Source organism: Oncorhynchus tshawytscha, linkage group LG19, assembly GCF_018296145.1.
Source record: "Oncorhynchus tshawytscha isolate Ot180627B linkage group LG19, Otsh_v2.0, whole genome shotgun sequence".
Lineage (NCBI taxonomy): Eukaryota > Metazoa > Chordata > Actinopteri > Salmoniformes > Salmonidae > Oncorhynchus > Oncorhynchus tshawytscha.
This window is the reverse complement of record NC_056447.1, coordinates 337,278-358,452: the sequence shown is the minus strand read 5'-3', so window position 1 is coordinate 358,452 and position 21,175 is coordinate 337,278. Positions and strand designations below refer to the sequence as shown.

The 21,175-nt window shown below is 43.6% G+C and overlaps 1 protein-coding gene across 5 annotated transcripts; it reads right to left on the bottom strand.

Annotated features, from left to right (window-relative positions):
* Positions 1-357: 357 nt before the first annotated feature.
* Positions 358-19,970, bottom strand: LOC112218190 (E3 ubiquitin-protein ligase RFWD3). 5 transcript variants are annotated; one of them, XM_024378784.2, is made up of 14 exons: positions 19,766-19,970; positions 17,936-18,239; positions 17,550-17,800; positions 17,403-17,461; positions 15,971-16,180; positions 15,480-15,571; positions 15,246-15,360; positions 14,769-14,994; positions 14,443-14,593; positions 14,022-14,198; positions 13,486-13,700; positions 5,611-5,828; positions 911-1,090; positions 358-573 (listed from the first exon to the last, which is right to left on the bottom strand). In XM_024378784.2, exons 2-13 carry the CDS (start codon positions 18,229-18,231, stop codon positions 947-949), a joined length of 2,154 nt encoding a protein of 717 aa, XP_024234552.1. In that variant the 5' UTR covers positions 18,232-18,239; positions 19,766-19,970; the 3' UTR covers positions 358-573; positions 911-946. The 5 variants fall into 5 exon arrangements, with proteins under 5 accessions (XP_024234552.1, XP_024234553.1, XP_042157148.1 ...); XM_024378785.2 differs by having other exon boundaries at positions 358-1,090; positions 17,936-18,253; XM_042301214.1 differs by having other exon boundaries at positions 358-1,090; positions 5,582-5,828.
* Positions 19,971-21,175: the final 1,205 nt, after the last annotated feature.

The window sequence follows — 21,175 nt, the reverse complement described above, 5'->3', positions numbered from 1 at the left end:
TCAAAGACAATGGATCACCATCAATCAGCATTTTACTTGCAATTAAACAAACACAGTTGAATATAGTTCGGAATCTAAACCACTAATACATTTTCATTAGCCAACTATGAGATAATCTAGTACTTTTGTTTCTATTATCCGACTCCTGTCAGTTATTTTGTTTTTGACAAACCCCTGTACTGTTACGGATATTTTGCCTATGAAAATATAAACTGATTGATTACTGACGTCTAAAATATAGTTCTAGACAGAATACAGACATGGTTGAAAACATCTGTGAAAAAAAAAGATGGTTTATGAAAATAAGGTTAGACATTGAAACTGAAGATGCACAATCACAAGTCAGGATGAAAAATAACCAATGATTTCTATTTTATTACATATTATACAAACATTTGTTATAAAATACACAATTTCCTCTGGAAATAAAATAAGGAAATAAAAAATGAAACGCACCCAGAAGGATTTTTTAAATACATTTTTTTAATGCAGCTTGCTGATCAGTTGTGCCAATCAGGATCCAGGAAATGTAACAAGCCATTGATGTCCTGATTTTCATCCATGGATCAGTCTCTAAAACCAGAGATGGAACACATTTAAAGATTTGTCAACAGCATGGTTAACTGACAACACTAACTGATCGTCACATGCATCAAAAAACAAGAAAGCAAAATATATTTTTTTGATAAGATGTTCTCTGTGATTCTTAATGTAAACATTTAGGGCAGTAGTGTATCTGTACAGGCACTCCAGTTATCAGTTCCTTCATAACACCGCAGCAGTGTGATGGCTCTCCAGTCCCGCTACTGCTATGCAAACCCAATAAAAGTTTATCTGTAGTGATTTGGGTAAGAAAAGGCTGTACTAAATGGATGCCATTTATACAGTGCAGCAGCCATGCTACTCATACATGTTCTATGCTGGTGGTGTCCTCCATAATTCCTCCTCATTCCCACTTGTACATTTTGAGCATCTTCTCAGTGAGAGAGGCCAGGTAACTGCCCTGGTTCACCTCAAATGGACAGATGTCCAACACTGGGAGGTCAGCAGACAACCTCTGAATCAGGGATCCACTCCCTGCATCCCACACCTGGGGAAAAAAGATGACATGATTAGAAACAATGGCTGAATGTGAAGCTCGAGCCAGTTTTATATAATTCAAACTATTCCCCAAATGCCTCAAAACAGAGTCAAGCCTCTCACTTTATGGATTTCTTTCAACCACAAAACAGTTGAACCATTTGGGAAGAATCAATCTCAACAGTGGAGTAAATTTTAACTGAGCCTAACTAATAATAAATCAGCCAACCTGGGAAAAAGTGCTAGTTTTTGTTGTTGCAGGCTGTCATCAATCCTAGATCAAACAATGGGGTAATACAAAGTAAGGCCGGATGTCACGTAAAATTAAGTGGTCAAAGGTCAAATATGGTTAAAATGGTCATAATGGAAATAGTAATAGATTTAGGGCAAATATCCTGAAATTCTTCACTAAAACTGAGTAGATGATCAAACAGACTCAATGCGTTAAAACAGAAAAGCATGTGGAGACGCCTTCAAATAAGTGGATTCGGATATTTCAGCCACATCCGTTGCAGACAGGTGTATAAAAAAAAAAAAGTTTAAATAAATAGAGCACAGCCATGCAATCTCCATAGACAAACATTTGCAGTTGAATAGCCTTACTGATGAGCTCAGTGACTTTCAATGTGAAACCATCATAGGATGTCACCTTTCCAACAACTCAGTTCATCAAACTTCTGCCCTGCTAGAGCTGCCCCGGACAACTGTAAGTGCTGTTGCTGTGAATTGGAAGAGTCTAGAAGCAACAACTGCTCAAACACTAAGTGATAGGCCACACAAGCTCACAGAATGGGACCGCCAAGTGCTGAAGCATAAAAATATTCTGCCCTGAGATGCAACACTCACTACTGTATTCCAAACTGCCTCTGGAAGTAACGTCAGCAAAATAACTGTTTGACGGGCGCTTCATGTAATGGGTTTCCATGGCCGTGCAGCCGCACTCAAGCCTAAGATCACCTTACGCAATTCCAAGCGTCGGCTGGAGTGGTGTAAAGCTCACCGCCATTGGAATCTGGGGCAGTAGAAACACATTCTCTGGAGTGATGAATCACGCTTCACCATCTGGCAGTCCAAAATGACAAATCTGGGTTTGAATGCATAGTACCAACTGTGGAGTTTGGTGGAGGAGGAATAATGGTCTGGGGATGATTTTCATGGTTCGGGCTAGGTCCCTTAGTCTTCACTCTACATCATACAATGACAATCTAGATGATTCTGTGCTTCCAACTTCGTGGCAACAGTTTGGGAAAGGCCCTTTCCTGTTTCAATATGATAATGCCCACGTACACAAAGCGAGGTCCATACAGAAATGGTTTGTCGAGCTCAGTGTGGAAGAACTTGACTGGCCTTCAGAGGTCTGACCTCAACCCCATCAAACACCTTTGGGATGAATTGGAATGCCAACTGCAAGCCAGGCCTAATCCCCCTGACCTCACTAATACTCATGGCTGTATGGAATTGAGTCCTGCAGCAATTTTTTTATTTCACCTTTATTTAACCAGGTGGGCAAGTTGAGATCAAGTTCTCATTTACAATTGCGACCTGGCCAAGATAAAGCAAAGCAGTTCGACACATACAACAACACAGAGTTGCACATACAGTCAATAATACAGTAGAAAAATAAGTCTATATACAATGGAGTTGAGACAAGGGAGGTAAAGGCAACAACAAAAAGGCCATGGTGGTGGTGAAGTAAATACAATATAGCAAGTAAAACACTGGAATGGTAGATTTGCAGTGGAAGAATGTGCAAAGTAGAGAGAAATAATTGGGTGCAAAGGAGCAAAATAACTAAATACAGTAGGGGAAGAGGTAGTTGTTTGGGCTAAATTATAGATGGGCTATGTACAGGTGCAGTGATCTGTTCTGACAGCTGGTGCTTAAAGCTAGTGAGGGAGATAAGTGTTTCCAGTTTGAGACTTTTGTAGTTCTGCTGGAGCGCGTGCTACAGGTGGGTGCTGCTATGGTGACCAGCGAGTTGAGATAAGGGGGGACTTTACCTAGCAGGGTCTTGTAGATGACCTGGAGCCAGTGGGTTTGGCGACGAGTATGAAGCGAGGGCCAGCCAACGAGAGCGTACGGGTCGCAGTGGTGGGTAGTATATGGGGCTTTGGTGACAAAACAGATGGCACAGTGATAGTAAACTGGATGCAGTCTGAGTAGAGTTTTGGTAGCTATTTTGAAGATGACATCGCCAAAGTCGAGAATCGGTAGGATGGTCAGTTTTACAAGGGTATGTTTGGCAGCATGAGTGAAGGATGCTTTGTTGCGAAATAGGAAGCCAATTCTAGATTCAACTTTGGATTGGAGATGTTTGATGTGAGTCTGGAAGGAGAGTTTACAGTCTAACCAGACACCTAAGTATTTGTAGTTGTCCACATATTCTAAGTCAGAACCATCCAGAGTAGTGATGCTGGACTGGCGGGCAGGTGCAGGCAGCGATCGGTTGAAGAGCATGCATTTAGTTTTACTTGTATTTAAGAGCATTTGGAGGCCACGGAATGAGAGTTGTATGGCATTGAAGCTCATCTGGAGGGTTGTTAACAGTGTCCAAAGAAGGGCCAGAAGTATACAGAATGGTGTCGTCTGCGTAGAGGTGGATCAGAGACTCACCAGCAGCAAGAGCGACATCATTGATGTATACAGAGAAGAGAGTCGGCCCAAGAATTGAACCCTGTGGCACCCCCATAGAGGTTCAATGTTCCAACATCTAGTGGAAAGCCTTCCCAGAAGAGTGGAGGCAGTTATAGCAGCAAAGGGGGGACCAACTCTATATTAATACCAAGGATTTCAGATTGAGATGTTCCATAAGCAAGCGTCCACATACTTCTGGCCAAACAACAAATAGCCAAAATTTTAAACACACAAAAAACATCTCTCCAATGTTGTGCACAAATGTGTTTACGTCTCTGTTAGTGAGCATTTCTCCACCTGACAGGTGTGGCATATCACAAAGCTAATTAAACAGCATGTTCATTACACAGGTGCACGCACCTTGTACTGGGGACAATAACGTGCCACTAAAATGTACAGTTTTGGAACTAAACACAATACCACAGATGTTTCAAGTTGAGGTAGAGTGCAATTGTCATGGTGACTGCAGGAATGTCCATCAGAGCTGTTGCCAAATAATTTTACGTTAATTTCTCTATCATAAGCCACTTCCAACGTCGTTTTAGAGAATTTGGAAGTACGTCCAACCGGCCTCACAACCGCAGACCAGGTGTATGGCGTCGTGCAGGCGAGCAGTTTGATGTCAACGTTGTGAACAGAGTGCACCATGGTGGCGGTGGGGTTATGGTATGGGCAGGCACAAGCTACGGACAACAGACAGAGATACTGTGACGAGATCCTGAGGCCCATTGTTGTGCCATTCATCCGCAGCTATCACTTCATGTTTCAGCATGGCCCCATGTCACAAGGATCTATACATAATTCCTGGAAGCTGAAAATGTCCCAGTTCTTCTATGGCCTGCATACTCACCAGACATGACAGCCATTGAGCATGTTTGGAGATGCTCTGGATCAATAGCGTGTTCCAGTTCAAGCCAAATTCAGCAACTTCGCACAGCCATTGAAGAGGAGTGGGACAACATTAAAGGCCACAATCAAAAGCCTGATCAACTCTATGCGAAGGACATGTGTCACACTGCATGAAGCAAATGCTAGTCAAACCAGATACTAACTGGTTCTGATCCACGACCTTACCTTTTAGTTGTTTTAAGTATATGTGACCAACAGATGCATATTTGTACTCCCAGTCATGTGAAATCCATAGATGAAGGCCTAATGAATTTATTTAAATTGACTGAGTTCCTTATATGACCTAAAAAAAATATTTAAAAAAAAGAAATCGTAGAAATTGTTGCATGTATATTAGTTTCCTGTAATTGAACATTCAGATGTGTTCAGTTACAGTTGGTCTGTAGCGCCACTTAAGACCAATCTCAAATGATGTAGAGCCTCTCAGAAAACTGCAGGAGGCCCCATTGACCCAGGAGAATATTACCTCGTAAGATTCAGACTTTCTGGGCCAGAGAAATTGAAACTGTAATGTTATTTTTAAGTGGAAAAAAGTACAAGCAGACAAAAAAGGATGGATGGTCACAGATCCTATCCAAATTTACTGAGCAAGTCAATACAAACTTAAATCATACTTTAAATCTTAAATACATAGACTATGGAATAAACATATTTATAGTTGCTTTTGGTGTAATTATCATCTTCAAAGCATATAAACAGATAAAGCATACAGCATGTTCCATCATATTGGTCAAACTTGGGCATTAGCAAACCAAAATAATTCTCCGACCGTATAGATTCCCACTAACTACTCAGAGAGACACTTCTGAACAATAAGCACATCATCTTGTGAGGATCAGACATTCTGGGGCAGAGATATTGGGACTGAGGGGTCATGTGTAAATGCAGTCAAAGTTGACATTTTTTGGGGTAATGATGAATCTCAACCATATTAACTGAATAAAGTAAAAATACACACACAAAATTGCATCCATGCCAGTGGCTCACCATGATGGAGTTGGTGGCCTCGTCCCCGGCACACACCAGAGTGGAGCCCTCCCCGGCCGGGCTTCTGAACACGGCATTCTTGGTGAGCAGCTTGCAGGAGGAGCCAGCGCTGAATGTCTGGACTGGGTAGCAGGAACACGAGGGTTCCTGAGTCACGTCCTGCTGGGGGGTCCTGTTCAGCTCCATCAGAACACAGCGCAGCGATGGCTTGGAGCGCCCTGGACGGGATCAAACACAGAGACGGTCAGTCTAAATACGAGAACTAGTGGTCACCTACCCTGGTCCTGGAGAGCTAAATGGGGAGTATAGGCTTTTGTTACAGCCCAGCACAAGCTAAAACAAAAACACCTGCTTTGGAATGTAAGAATTCATCCAGCAAACAGAGATGCCAGGACAACAAAGACCCAGTACTACGTAAAAAGCAGAAAAAAAATGCCTATACATCTTATTACATTTACAGTACCAGTCTAAAGTTTGGTCACTCAAGGGTTTTTCTTTATTTTTACTATTTTCTTCATTGTAGAATAATAGTGAAAGACATTAAAACTATGAAATAACATACAGAATCAAGTAGTAACCAACCAAACAAACAAAAAAAGCTATTTTATATTTGAGATTCTTCAAAGTAGCCACCCCTTGCCTTGATGACAGCTTTGCACACTCTTGGCATTCACTCAACCAGCTTCACCTGGAATGCTTTTCCAACAGTCTTGAAGGAGTTCCCACATATGCTGAGCACTTGTTGGCTGATTTTCCTTCACTATGCGGTCCAACTCATCCCAAACCATCTCAATTGGATGATTGTGGAGGCCAGGTCATCTGATGCAGCACTCCATCACTCTCCTTCTTGGTCAAATAGCCCTTAGACAGCCTGGAGATGTGTTGGGTCATTATCCTGTTGAAAAACAAATGATAGTTCTAAGCCCAAACCAGATGGGATGGCGTATTGCTGCAGAATGCTGTGGTAGCCATGCTGGTTAAGTGTGCCTTGAATTCTATATAAATCACAGACACCGTCACCAGCAAAGTACCCCCACACCTCCATGCATCACGGTGGGAACCACACATGCAGAGGCCATCTGTTCACTTACTCTGCGTCTCACAAAGACACGGTGGGGTTGGAACCAAAAAATCTCAAATTTGGACTTATCAGACCAAAAAGGACAGATTTCCACCAGTCTAATGTCCATTACTTGTGTTTCTTGGCCCAAGCAAGTCTCTCCTTCTTATTGGTGTCCTTTAGTAGTGGTTCCTTGGCGCAATTGGACTATGAAGGCCTGATTCACGCAGCCTCCACTGAACAGTTGATGTTGAGATGCGTCTTAACTGAACTCTGAAGCATTTATTTGGGCTGCAATTTCTGAGGCTTGTAACTCTGATGAACTCATCTTCCTTCAATATTGTTGAAAAAGCATTCCAGGTGAAGCTGATTGAGTGAATGCCAAGAGTGTGCAAAGCTGTCATCAAGGGAAAGGGTGGCTGGTAGTGAGTGAGACAAACTCAGCAAAGACCCTGTCTTTCAAAGACATTTAGTAAAACACATCCATATAACTCCACAGATCTTCATTGTAAAGGGTTTAAACACGGTTTCCCATGCTTGTTCAATGAACCATAAATTAATGAACATGCACCTGTGGAACAGTCATTAAGACACAAACAGCTTACATTAAGGTCACAGTTATAAAAACTTAGGACACTAAAGAGGACTTTCTTCTGACTCTGAAAAACACCAAAAGAAAAATGCCCAGGGTCCCTGCTCATCTGCGTGAACGTGCCTTCGGAATGAGGACTGCAGATGTGGCCAGGGCAATAAATTGCAATGTCCGTACTGTGAGACGCCTAAGACAGCACTACAGGGAGACAGGACGGGCAGCTGATCATCTTCGCAATAGCAGACCACGTGTAACACCTGCACAGGATTGGTACATCCGAACATCACACCTGCTGGACAGGTACAGGATGGAAAACAACAACTGCCCGAGTTACACCAGGAATGCACAATCCCTCCATCAGTGCTCAGACTGTGCGCAACGGGCTGAGCAAGGCTGGACTCAGGGCTTGTAGGCCTGTTGTAAGGCAGCTGTTGTCTCACCAGGGGTGATGGTCGGATTTGCGTTTATCGTCGAAGGATTGAGCGTTACACTGAGGCCTGTATTCTGGAGCGGGGTCGATTTGGAGGTGGAGGGTCCGTCATGGTCTGGAGCGGTGTGTCACAGCATCATTGGACTGAGCTTGATGTCATTGCAGGCAATCTCAACCCTGTGTGTTACATGGAAGACATCCTCCTCCCTCATGTGGTACCCTTCCTGCAGGCTCATCCTGACATGACCCTCAGCATGACAATGCCACCAGCCATACTGCTCGTTCTGTGCGTTATTTCCTGCAAGACAGGAATGTCCGTGTTCTGCCATGACCAGCGAAGAGCCGGGATCTCAATCCCATTGAGCACGTCTGGGACCTGTTGGATCGGAGGGTAAGTGCTAGGGCCATTCCCCCCAGAAATGTCCGGGAAATTGCAGGTGCCTTGGTGGAAAAATGGGGTAACATCTCACAGCAAGAACTGGCTAATCTGGTACAGTCCATGAGGAGGAGATGCACTGCAGTACTTAATGCAGCACTTAATGCAGCAGGTGGCCATACTAGATACTGACTGTTACTTTTGATTTTGACCGCCCTGTTCAGGGACACATTATTCCATTTCTCTTAGTCACATGTCTGTGGAACTTGTTCAGTTCATGTTTCAGTTGCTGAACCTTATGTTCATACAAATATTTACACATGTTAAGTTTGCTGAAAATAAATGCAGTTGACAGTGAGAGGATGTTTCTTTTTTCGATAGCGAGATATATAGATATCAGTCTCTCGATCCCAGCTGGTGAGCAAATCCAAGATGGTAGCCAATCAGTCTGTCCGTTTGTATGTGTGATTCTTGATCAGAGTTAAGAGTTGTGTTTTAATGACCCTGATCCGGTTTACAGAAGTAAATACCTGATGTGAAGGTGGATGCTGTATATAACAACTATTATTTTTAGATCTCAGTCTCTATTTTTACAAAATTGACTTATACAAAGACTTCTGATTGAGAAGGCCTTTATTTTTTTCCTACACCTTCCTGGAGTTGGAACGCCGAGGCAGGAGCGTCTGTCGCCGCACAAGGCTAGGAGCTGAGAAGCGGTTATCGGATTGGAAAACCTGATGCACAGTGGGAACATCTACGTTCTACTCAACGTCTACTGGTCGTTGCACACCTGTGCTGAAATACCTCTAAAAACCATAATCATGTATCTGTTACTGTGCCTGCTCTTTACTCAATGCCATCCTGGATTTAATAGGCTGAATGATCAATGGGTGAGTGAATTATCGTCGCCTTATGCCCTACAATTTGCAAACACCCCGACGAGACCATCATGTCAATACCACCAGGAACTTGGTCGCTCTCTGCAATTGCAACATTCTCAAATGCAACTGGACCTCCAAAATCTCAAACTATCGAATGACTTTTTTCCTGTGTCGAAAGACTCAGTGTTATTGACAATGGTGCTGGCTCCGCCAAGTCCTCACCCATTGGGCAACTGAGATATATTGTTATGCTTTTATTGTTGATCTCTGGTAATGTGCAACCAAACCCTAGGCCGGTAGATACCATACAATCTCTACAGACTCCCTATGATTTTAAAAACAGAGCAGGTTTTGGCCTCTTGCATGTTAATGTCAGAAGTCTAGTTCCAAAAATAGATTTGAATATGGGCCAAAACAACAAATTCAGACAATGTTTTTTATCAGAAACTTGGCTCAAGAAATCTGTGTCAAATAACTTGATTTCTACTGATGGGTACACGGTTTTTAGAGCTGATTGGATAAGTAAAGGAAGAGGTGTTTCAATTTATGTTCATCTGAGTTCAACACCTCTGAAATTCACTCGATTTCCAAAGGTAAACATTTTGAATTGCTTGCGGTTAAAGTGAAAGTATATAAGGACTCACACGTCACTGTAGTCGGCTGCTACAGACCGCCCTCGGCTTCGGGAGATGCACTTAACTCTTTCTGATGTCCTGCACTAGCAAAATGACTCAATTCATTCTTTTAGGAGATTTGAACTGGGACATGCTTACATCTGTATTGGACTATTTTAAAGAACTGTGTGACTCCCTGAATCTCACTCACTTAATTAATGTGCCAAAAAGACCAAATCCCAGAACAAACAAATCAACTCTATTGGACATTATTCTAACGAATACCCCTCACAAATACACATCTGGGATATTCTGTAATGATGTCAGTGATCACTGTGCATATTGCTTCTGTTAGAAATACAAAAGAAATTACCGAAGCCAAACCCTGTTATATTTTTCAAAGACATTTTAGACAGTTTGATGAGCAAGCATTCTTACATGATCTGTACCATAATATTGACAGAGTACGTCTGACTCCTGATGTTGACACTGCCTGGGACTATTTTTATATGAAATTTGTGTCCATTTGTGATAAGCATGCCCATGTGAAGAAATTTAGAAATCAGTGGAAGGGCCAATACCTGGTTTTCAGATAACTTGGCAGAATTAATTAGAAAGAGAAATATATACAGTTGAAGTCAGAAGTATACATACACCTTAGCCAAATAAGTTTAAACTCAGTTTTTCAAGTCCTGACATTTAATCCAACCAAAAATTCCTTATTTTAGGTCAGTTAGGATCACCACTTCATTTTAAGAATGTGAAATGTCAGGATAATAGTAGAGAGAATGATTTATTTCAGCTTTTATTTCTTTCATCACATTCCCAGTGGGTCAGAATTTTTCATACACTCAATTAGTATTTGGTAGCATTGCCTTTAAATTGTTTAACTTGGGTCAAACATTTCAGGTAGCCTTCCACAAGCTCCCCACAATAAGTTGGGTGAATTTTGGCCCATTCCCCCTGACAGAGCGAGCTGGTGTAACTGAGTCAGGTTAGTAGGCCACCTTGCTCGCACACACTTTCAGTTCTGCACACAAATTTTCTATAGGATTGAGGTCAGTGCTTTGTGATGGCAACTCCAATACCTTAACTTTGTTGTCCTTAAGCCATTTTGCCACAACTTTGGAAGTATGCTTGTGGTCATTGTCCATTTGGAAGACCCATTTGCAACCAAGTTTTAACTTTCTGACTGATGCCTTGAGATGTTGCTTCAATATATCCACATAATTTCCCATCCTTTTGATGCCATCCATTTTGTGAAGTGCACCAGTCCCTCCTGCAGCAAAGCACCCCCACAACATGATGCTGCCACCCCCGTGCTTTACGGTTGGGATGGTGTTCTTCAGCTTGGAAGCCTCCCTCTTTTTTCTCCAAACATAATGGTAATTATGGCCAAACAGTTCTATTTTTGTTTCATCAGACCTGAGGACATTTCTCCAAAAAGTACAATCTTTGTCCCTATGTACAGTTGCAAACAGTAGTCTGTCTTTTTTTATGGCGGGTTTGGAGCAGTGGCTTCTTCCTTGCTGAGCGGCCCTTCAGGTTATGTCGATATTGGACTCGTTTTACTGCGGATGTAGATACTTTTGTACCCATTTCCTCCAGCATCTTCACAAGGTCCTTTTCTGTTGTTCTGTGATTGATTTGCACTTTTCACACCAAAGTACATTCATCTCTAGGAGACAGAACGCATCTCCTTCCTGAGCGGTATGATGGCTGTGTGATCCCATGGTGTTTATACTTGGGTACTACTGTTTGTACAGATGAACGTGGTACCTTCAGGCGTTTGGAAATTGCTCCCAAGGATGAACCAGACTTGTGGAGGTCTACAATTTGTTTTCTGAAGTCTTGGCTGATTTCTTTTGATTTTCCTATGATGTCAAGCAAAGAGGCACTGAGTTTGAAGGTAGGCCTTGAAATACATCCACAGGTACACCACTAATTGACTCAAATTATGTCAAATTAGCCTGTCAGAATCTTCTAAAGCCATGACATAATTTTCTGGAATTTTCCAAGCGTTTAAAAGGCACAGTCAACTTAGTGTATGTAAACTTCTGACCCACTAGAATTGTGATAGTGGATTATAAGTGAAACAATCTGTCTATAACTCTGTTTGTGGATTTATCAAAGGCCTTTGATTCAGTTAACCATGAATTGTTGCTAGCTAGACTCAAAAACATTGGTCTCAGTGAAGGGGCAGCAAATATGCAGATGAAACAGTCATATATTCATGTGCTCCTTCTCTGGTTCAGGCTGTTGAAGAACTCCAGACTGCTTTTGTCACTGCAGGCCTCTTAATGTTCTCAAACTGGTCTTGAATGTACAAAAAACTAAAAATTCATGACCTTTACCAGAGCTAGAACTCTGCCAGAGAAGGTTAGCATTGTCACATCTGGTGGCTTAACCACTGAAAAAGTGTCACCCTACAAACACTTAGGTATTTGGTTGATGACAAGTTGTCCTTTAAAGTTCATGTGGATGTTCATCTTGTGACAAAGCTTCAAAGTCGTTTTTATTTTCGTAATAAGCTTCCCGCTTAGAAAGAATCTTGTTCAGGCCACTTCTCTCTGTAATTGATTATGGTGACTTGTATATGCATGCAGCCTCCACTGTCTTACAGAGACTGGACACTTTTTATCATGAATCTTAGCACTTTATTACAAAATGCCAAGTCACTCACCCACCATTGCACCTTGCACCAAATGGTAGGTCGGACCTCAATTTATATGCACAGAAAAACACATTTGTATGTGCTCATCTACAAAGCCTTTTTGGGTAAACTCCCTCTTTACCTCTGTAGTCTGGTCTCCTTCACCACCAGCAGTCACCATACTCAGTATGCTAGGTGGTTGCTACTTAAATCCCCAGGACATTCACAGTATTAGGCAAGACTGCCTTCTCTTCTTGTGCACCAGAGGCATGGAATAGTCTACAATCCATGCTTCATCTAGATGTGTTAGTGACCCTGAATGAATGTAAAATATTGATTGAAGACTGTTACGGAGGAGTGTAAATGCTTTTTTAGGCTGGATGTTTTAATTATGTAATGTATTAATTGTTGCTGCCTTCTTGGCCAGGTATCGCTTGAAAAAAAGACTGGGTCTCAATGGGCTTCTCCTGGTAAAAAAAAATATATATATATATATATATATATCACACTACCGTTCAAAAGTTTGGGGTCACATAGAAATGTCCTTGTTTTTGAAAAAAACAAAACATGTTTTGTCTATTAAAATAATATAAAATTGATCAGACATATGCACCAGGGCCTCCCACTCCTCTTTCTATTCTGGCTAGAGCCAGTTTGCGCTGTTCTGTGAAGGGAGTAGTACACAGAGTTGTATGAGATCTTCAGTTTCTTGGCAATTTCTCGCATGGAATAGCCTTTATTTATCATAACAAGAATAGACTGACGAGTTTCACAAGAAAGTTACGTTTCTGGCCATTTTGAGCCTGTAATTGAACACACAAATGCTGAGGATCCAGATACTCAACTAGTCTAAAGAAGGACAGTTTTATTGCTTCTTTAATGAGTACAACAGTTTTCAGCTGTGCTAACATAATTGCCAAAGGGTTTTCTAATGATCAATTAGCCTTTTAAAATTATAAACTTGGATTAGCTAACACAACATGCCATTGGAAAACAGGAGTGATGGTTGCTGATAATGCACCTCTGTATGCCTATGTAGATATTCAATTTTTTTAAACAGCTGCAATAGTCATTTACAACATTAATGTCTACACTGTATTTCTGATCAATTTGATGTTATTTTAAAATATATATAATTTGCTTTTTTCCCCCGAAAACAAGGACATTTCTAAATGACCCCAAACTTTTGAACGGTAGTGTATAGACACACACATTTATTTAGGCCCTTCATTGCCCCTCATAGTCCTCCCCAGGATGGTATATTCTCACCTGGTCTGTAGGTGACCAAACAGTGTCTGCTCTCTGGCTGCACCTGGATGTCTGTGCAGCCTCCTGTCTCCAGGGGCAACATGTGGGGTCTGTAGGTGGTCCCGCCTACTTGCTCCCAGAAGCAGCCCCCATCCAGAGAGCCTGCGATGAGGCCACCACATGGGAACGAGCTGGAGGCAGCACGAGGCACATAGGACAGGGATGCCACGGGACACCTGGGAGAAGCCAGAGGTCACGGTTGGTGCCTGTGGTTTTAAAAACCACACTGCATACTAAAATTGTATAACATATTACACTATGTGAATTACATTTCACACACACCATATAAATTAATATTCATTCCACCATCTTTGAAAATGAGTAACAAAACAAATAAAATACAAAATCTAAGCCCAGAAATGTACCTGGTCAGATCCTGTTGTGAAGAAGGTAAAACTCTGGGCCCTACCTAGGTTATATTGACAGGTGTAGTTTAAACTGTGGTGTCGAATACAGACTAGACTACCTTTGCCCGCTGGCCTGGCTGTCAGACTGACCTGGAACGTAGTGGCTGTAGCTCCTGGACATGTGTGCTGGTGTCCCTGGTGTCATACACCAGCACGGAGCCGTTACTGAGACCAGCGTACACATAGTTGTTGTTGTCCAGGCACCAGCAGCAGCTCCACACTGGTTTGCCTGTGTTGTAGGTCTGCACCACTGTGTTGGTCATTAGACTGCAGGAGAATAATGGTACAGTTAGGATATTAGATTTAGAAGGGAAAATACTGTCCTTATTAACCATCAAGGGTTTTGTTATCAATATTAGGTCTGAATGGTTCTTGCAATTCAGAAAAGTTCAATGTTCTTCTCCATCAGAGCCTGGGGCTATGAAGTCAACACCATTCTGGAACACACTGTCCTGATAAATCTCTCTGCTAAGACACAGACTCTCTGCTTAGAAGCAGACTATCTGGTTACCTGGTGAGTTTTATGGTGTTGTCCAGGGCAGCGGAGAGCAGGAGGCTGTCGGCCTGTCTGTTGAAGGCCAGGCCTCTGATCTGTTTGACATGGATGGGAATGTACTGGCAGGCCTTCAGATTCAACGTGCTCACCTTCTTCACCCCGCAGCCTGGCAGGTAGACACAGAGGGAGGAGGGGGATGAAAGAGCAAAGGTGGAGAAATTATTCCAAGAGGTAACAAATACTTCCCTTTGATATTTTCACATCTATACAATCTGTGCAAAAAAAAAATGTTCACAGCTATTTTGTACTGAAAGCATATCAAAGCTTATCGAAGGTCTTACCGGGCACCAGGCTAGTGTGTGGGGAGGGCTGAGAGGCCAGCAGGCAGCTGAGGGGTTCACAGTAAGACAGCACCCTGCATCCCCCCACCTGGGACACCAGCACGGCCTTGGAGAAGACATAGTGGCCCCCCTGGGTGCTGTCCTGTCTCTGAAAGAGCCCAGAGAGAGATGTCGCTGAGCTCTGTGAGGGCCCACAGCCAGGCTGGGCCATCAGAGTCTTCAGCTCCTGACAGAGGTAGAAGGAAGAAAAAAAAAAAAAAAGAAAAAAAGTGACCCACCTGCACTGTTCAATACCAATGGAAGTCAAGTCAAGAATAGCAGATACAGTATGTGATTAGAAAAACATTGAAAGTCAGCATACAATCATCATAGTGCATTTAGGGGTAGATTCATCTCAATGATTAGTGCTCGGTATTCTAGTCCACCTGATAAATGGGAGACTGGGGGATGACCGATAAAGCAATGGGAATGAAGTACCTGTAGCTGCTTGTGCAGTTCTCCACATTCGTCTGTCATCACCTGCAGTTTTAGTCGGCACTGCGCTGACTCCAGTTCAGCCTTTCTACGCAGTGAATGCTCTTGCTCCAGTGACCTGCACATTCAGACACACTCACTCTCAACAGCTCCCTCGCTACAGTAGTGAATCAGGTCAGATTCATGCCAATATCAGCAGTTCAGAAAATAAACTAAAGAGGTGAGCAGCTCCTTCACCTCTTCATACTCTCCTGCTCGGTGTTGTCCAGAGCCCTCAGCTTGCGCGCGTACAGGAGGACGATATCGGTGCGCTTGGTCTTCTTGTTGCACTGCAGACATACAGCAGAAGATCATTACAAGAGCCAGACGGAGTCTGATGGGACGCCTTCACGTCACTGTCTGCGTATTAAATCAATTGTTTTTTGGGGGTCATATTTTATGGTGGTATTTTCTCAGATGTAAGTAATTCAGAGGGGATTTCTTAAGTTTCAACTCATTTTTGAATGCTTGAGGAAGCTGCGCCTCCAGCACAGATTCCACCTGGTGCCAGTCACTACAGTGGAAGTAGGAGCTCGTTTTTTTCCACTTAGGATGGAATAGATTCGCCTTTCTTTCAAATGCTGAGTGCAGACCTTTTCAATTTTCCTGTTCATAGTGGAACCAGGAGCAATTCCAGTCCTCTCCCCCCACACATACCAAGGCTGACAGACAGACATGAAGACACCGACCTGGGGACACCTGGCTCTCTGGCCCTGGCCCTTCACCCAGCGGGCGATGCAGGTGTAGCCAAAGAGATGTCCGCAGCGCAGGGTGGCCAGGCGATGCTCCCCTGACGTGGTCCAGGGCTCAAAGCAGATGGAGCAGGTCTCCCCTTCCCCCTCATCCCCCTGGGACAACCGAAGGGCCGGTGCACTGGAGGCTAGTGGGTCTGATACAACCTAGAGGGGACAGAGAGATGATGCATGACATTTCCGACAGTGCATGGGAATAAATAAAAATTGCACACAATGCTACTAGAGAAACTGCACTAATGAGCTAATCATCAACAGCACTGCAGTGCATCTCCTCCTAATGGACTGCACCAGATTTGCCAGTTCTTGCTGTGAGATGTTACCCCACTCTTCCACCAAGGCACCTGCAAGTTCCCGGACATTTCTAGGGGGGGGGGGGCCCTAGCCCGCAACCTCCGATCCAACAGGTCCCAGATGTGCTCAATGGGATTGAGATCCGGGCTCGTCGCTGGTCATGGCAGAACACTGACATTCTTGTCTTGCAGGAAATCACACAGCAGCAGTATGACTGGTGGATCATGTACTCCCGCTCTAGAGTACAGGCCACAGTGTAATGCTCATTCCTTCGATGATAAATCGCGAATCCGACCATCACCCCTGGTGAGACAAAACCGCAACTCGTCAGTGAAGAGCAGTGGTCCAGCGACGGTGGGTTTGTGCCCATAGGCGACGCTGTTGCCGGTGATATCTGGTGAGGACCTGCCTTACAGCAGGCCTACAAGCCCTCAGTCCAGCCTCTCTCTGCCTATTGCAGACAGTCTGAGCACTGATGGAGGGATTGTGCATCCTGGTGTAACTCGGACAGTTGTTGTTGCCATCCTGTACCTGGCCCGCAGGTGGGATGTTCGGATGTACCGATCCTGTTCAGGTGTTGTTACATGTAGTCTGCCACTGCGAGGACGATCAGCTGTCCACCCTGTCTCCCTGTAGCGCTGTCTTATGCGTCTCACAGTACGGACATTTCAATTTATTGCCCTGGCCACATCTGCAGTCCTCATACCTCCTTGCAGCATGCCTAAGGCACGTTCACGCAGATGAGCAGGGACCCTGGGCATCTTTCTTTTGGTGTTTTTCAGAGTCACTAGAAAGGTCTCTTTAATGTCCTACGTTTTCATAACTGTGACCTTAATTGCCTACCGTCTGTAAGCTGTTAGTGTTAACTCCACAGGTGCATGGTCATTAATTGTTCATGGTTCATTGAACAAGCATGGGAAACGGTGTTTATACCCTTGACAATGAAGATCTCTGAAGTTATTTGAATTTATACGAATTATCTTTGAAAGACAGGGTCCAGAAAAAGGGACGTTTCTTTTTTTAGTATGCCCATCCAAGAGTGTAGGCCAATCACTGGCAATGAATGTGGTCTTACCTCAGGATTCACTTGATTTCCAGTCACGGTCCTCGCAGCCTCTGTGGTTGCATTAGAATCTATACACAGGATGGCATGGTGAGATTCACTCTTTATAGGTTACAGTAGAAAATGGCTATGTATTGATCAGACTTGAGGTTGGTTTACCTGAAGAATAAAGGCCTTCGGGTGGCGTGACTGCAACTGGAGGGTTTGGACGAGGGCTGGAGGGAACGGCCGAGTTGGGAGGCTCTGCTGCTGGCCCCGGAGGATCTGCCTCATCCTCCGACTCGCTCAGCTCCGTCGTACTCCCAGAATCGCCCTCGGCCTGGTTGGCTGCAGGGACTCGCAGCAGGAAATCCAGGAAGCTGCTAGCACGAGCAGCGGTCTGGGTGGAGGAGTGCTCCCTGAGGCCTGGCCTTGAACCACACAGAAACAATACAGGTACAATCAATGGGTATAACATGGGGTGAAATAGGTACTCAATGAAGCATACAATTATGTCTCCAGTATGGATACTCAGTTTAGAGGGAATCCAGTCCAACCAGAACTACCTGGCTCTCCGATGCCTCAGGGTGGCTGCTGTGGTGACCCTGGGCTCAATATGACCCTCCCTTCTTATCCTGGACCCAACTTGACCCTCCACTCTGGCTCTGTTCTGACTGAACGCCCAGGTGTTCGGGAGCTGTGGTGGGTCACAGGGAGCTGCATCTGCCTCGTCCTCTGTTTCACTGCCAGAGTCAGGGATGACGATAGGGAGATCTACCTGGTCTGCCACAACATCTGGCTCTGGTTCCCTACTGGGGCCCCCCAGCTGCAAGTCCACCTCCATCGCCTCCATCACCTCCATCTCACAACCTATGGGTGGGGGGCTAAAAATGAATTGCCTTCAATAGGCAGGATAATCCAACTGCCTGAGATGTTTACAAATGATTTCCCTCTTGACTTCAGTGTTCTCAGACACCAGTGTAGCCAACGGTCTTAATTGCAAGCAAATGTGAGTACAGTGAACCAATTCTGACTAAAGCCACAAAGGGTGACAACAAAAATCAGGTTATGTAACTTGCATGCAATGCTAACTTTTGCTATAAATGCCTCATGGCTTAATTTAACTGTCGTACCCCCCATCAGAACCCAAAATATAAGGATGTTTTACTCCAATGGTTGTAAACAAACTTCATAGCTTCATAACAAGGTTAAAACATCCCTAACTCGGTCTATGAATTTGAGCGTGATTACTGTTGACCAAAACAGTGGCGGGGATTCGCTTTGTTATTGTTCGAAACTGCAGGTTGGCCGTTTGAAGGTAAAAGTCAGGTAACAATAGACATAGCGAACTGGTAGCTAACAACTATAACGTTAGTTAGCCACTGCTAACTACGTAGCTAGTTACCGTGCCATAGCCGGCTGCCCGCTACACAGGCTGAGCGAAACAAGAGTCCGAACAGGATTACGGATGTGCAGGTTTTGGAACTGGCAAGTAGTCGACGTTACATTGAGAGACTAGCTGAAGTCAACTCCACGGTGAACGAAGTTTACATTGGCGGAAGCCAAAGCAAAGGCCGCTCGGCTAGCTAGCTACAGTAACGTTGGCTACTCGAAGCAGCAAACGCTAAAGTACACGAACAACTTGATTATTTGGTGACAGTCTCGAATGTGATCAATGGAATAACGCCACCACGTGGTTTTCATAACTATATACTTTTTTTGGAAATAGCCTAAATGAGCTAGAATGGTAACGTTAGCTAGCTAGTTCACCGCAGATCAGTCTCTGCTGCTGGCAGTGTTGCCAAATATTAGTTTAACTAAACCATCCATTGCTTCTTCTTTGGTAGGGTTTATCGGCGGTTGTAAGCCATAGTGCATTACATTACCGACACATACTGTACCAGAGTGTGGGCCAGAGAGAGAGGGAGAAACTAAATCCTACCTACCAGCCTAGTTGATCTTAAAAAATAACATATGAGACTATATCTAATTACTTTCTACAATATACCATTTAATTTGCTGTGTCCCCTTCTCTCTCTCATTAGACCTCAGCCTCTATTTCCCTCTGATACTGCCCACACTGTAGCTATACATGGGCCACGGTCTCTGCTTTCTGGCAATAATCACACTTTCCTGTTGGATCCTTTCCTATCACATGTAAAGTCTTATTTAACCGGCTGTGTCCCACCCGTAATCTTGTAAAACATATATATTAAAAAATAGCCTCTTCTGTCACATCCTCTCGTCCTCCCAGACTTCTCTGTACCTAAAATAAATACATGTCTACCCATCACTGTCCATTTCAGGCTTTTGCCTTGTTCATTGAAACTACAACATCAATATCCCTGTTTAAATTAGTTGCATGGGCAGTGTAGCATCTCACATCTACTTCTTACCTTGAAAAATTGCGTGTGACCCAAACTATCCTTGCCAGTGTAAAAATTCGTGGGTTACCATGAAAATAGTTCAACTACATTGCTTTTAACTTCAACGGTAAGACATTTGGTGTAATAATCTGATCGCAGTCATAGTTTCTTTGCTATCCCCATTGTCTATTTTGTTCTTCTTCTGTGGGTTATATGGCGGACTACAACCCCAAAAGTGTATTGCCGCCACCAACTGGAAGGATTGAAAAAGCAAAACAAGTTCCATTAAAGGGAAGTTCATATGTGATAGGGAAACAATTTTAATCGACCTAAATTAAAAGAGTCCGTACATTGACCAAAACAAAACTCCCACTTCTTCCATCTTTCAAATCTCCATATCTCCCTTCTCATGCTCTAGGGCCTGAGAGGGTGGTATGGTTTGTGACAATGTTCCATGCCAGGGTTTTTTAAATTAATTTATTTCACCTTTATTTAACCAGGTAGGCAAGTTGAGAACAAGTTCTCATTTACAACTGCGACCTGGCCAAGATAAAGCAAAGCAGTTTGACAAATATAACAACACAGAGTAACACATGGAGTAAAACAAACATACCGTCAATAATACAGCAGAAAAATAAGTCTATATACAATTTGAGCAAATGAGGTGAGATAAGGGAGGTAAAGGCAATAAATAGGCCATGGTGGCGAAGTAAATACAATATAGCAATTAAAACACTGGAATGGTAGATTTGACAGTAGATTAGTGTGCAAAGTAGAAATACTGGGGTGCAAAGGAGCAAAATAAATAAATACAGTAGGGGAAGAGGTAGTTGTTTGGGCTATTTATAGATAGGCTATGTACAGGTGCAGTGATCTGTGAGCTGCTCTGATAGCTGGTGCTTAAAGCTAGTGAGGGAGATAAGTGTTTCCAGTTTCAGAGATTTTTGTAGTTCGTTCCAGTCATTGGCAGCAGAGAACTGGAAGGAGAGGCGGCCAAAGGAGGAATTGGCTTTGGGGGTGACAAGTGAGATATACCTGCTGGAACGCGTGCTACGGGTGGGTGCAGCTATGGTGCCCAGTGAGCAGAGATAAGGCGGGATTTTACCTAGTAGGGTCTTGTAGATGACCTGGAGCCAGTGGGTTTGGCGACGAGTATGAAGCGAGGGCCAGCCAATGAGAGCGTACAGGTCACAGTGGTGGGTAGTATATGGGGCTTTGGTGACAAAACGGATGTCACTGTGATAGACTGCATCCAATTTGTTGAATAGGGTGTTGGAGGCTATTTTGTAAATGACAACGTCAAAGTCGAGGATCGGTAGGATGGTCAGTTTTACAAGAGTATGTTTGGCAGCATGAGTGAAGGATGCTTTGTTGCGAAATAGGAAGCCAATTCTAGATTTAACTTTGGATTGGAGATGTTTTATGTGAGTCTGGAACGAG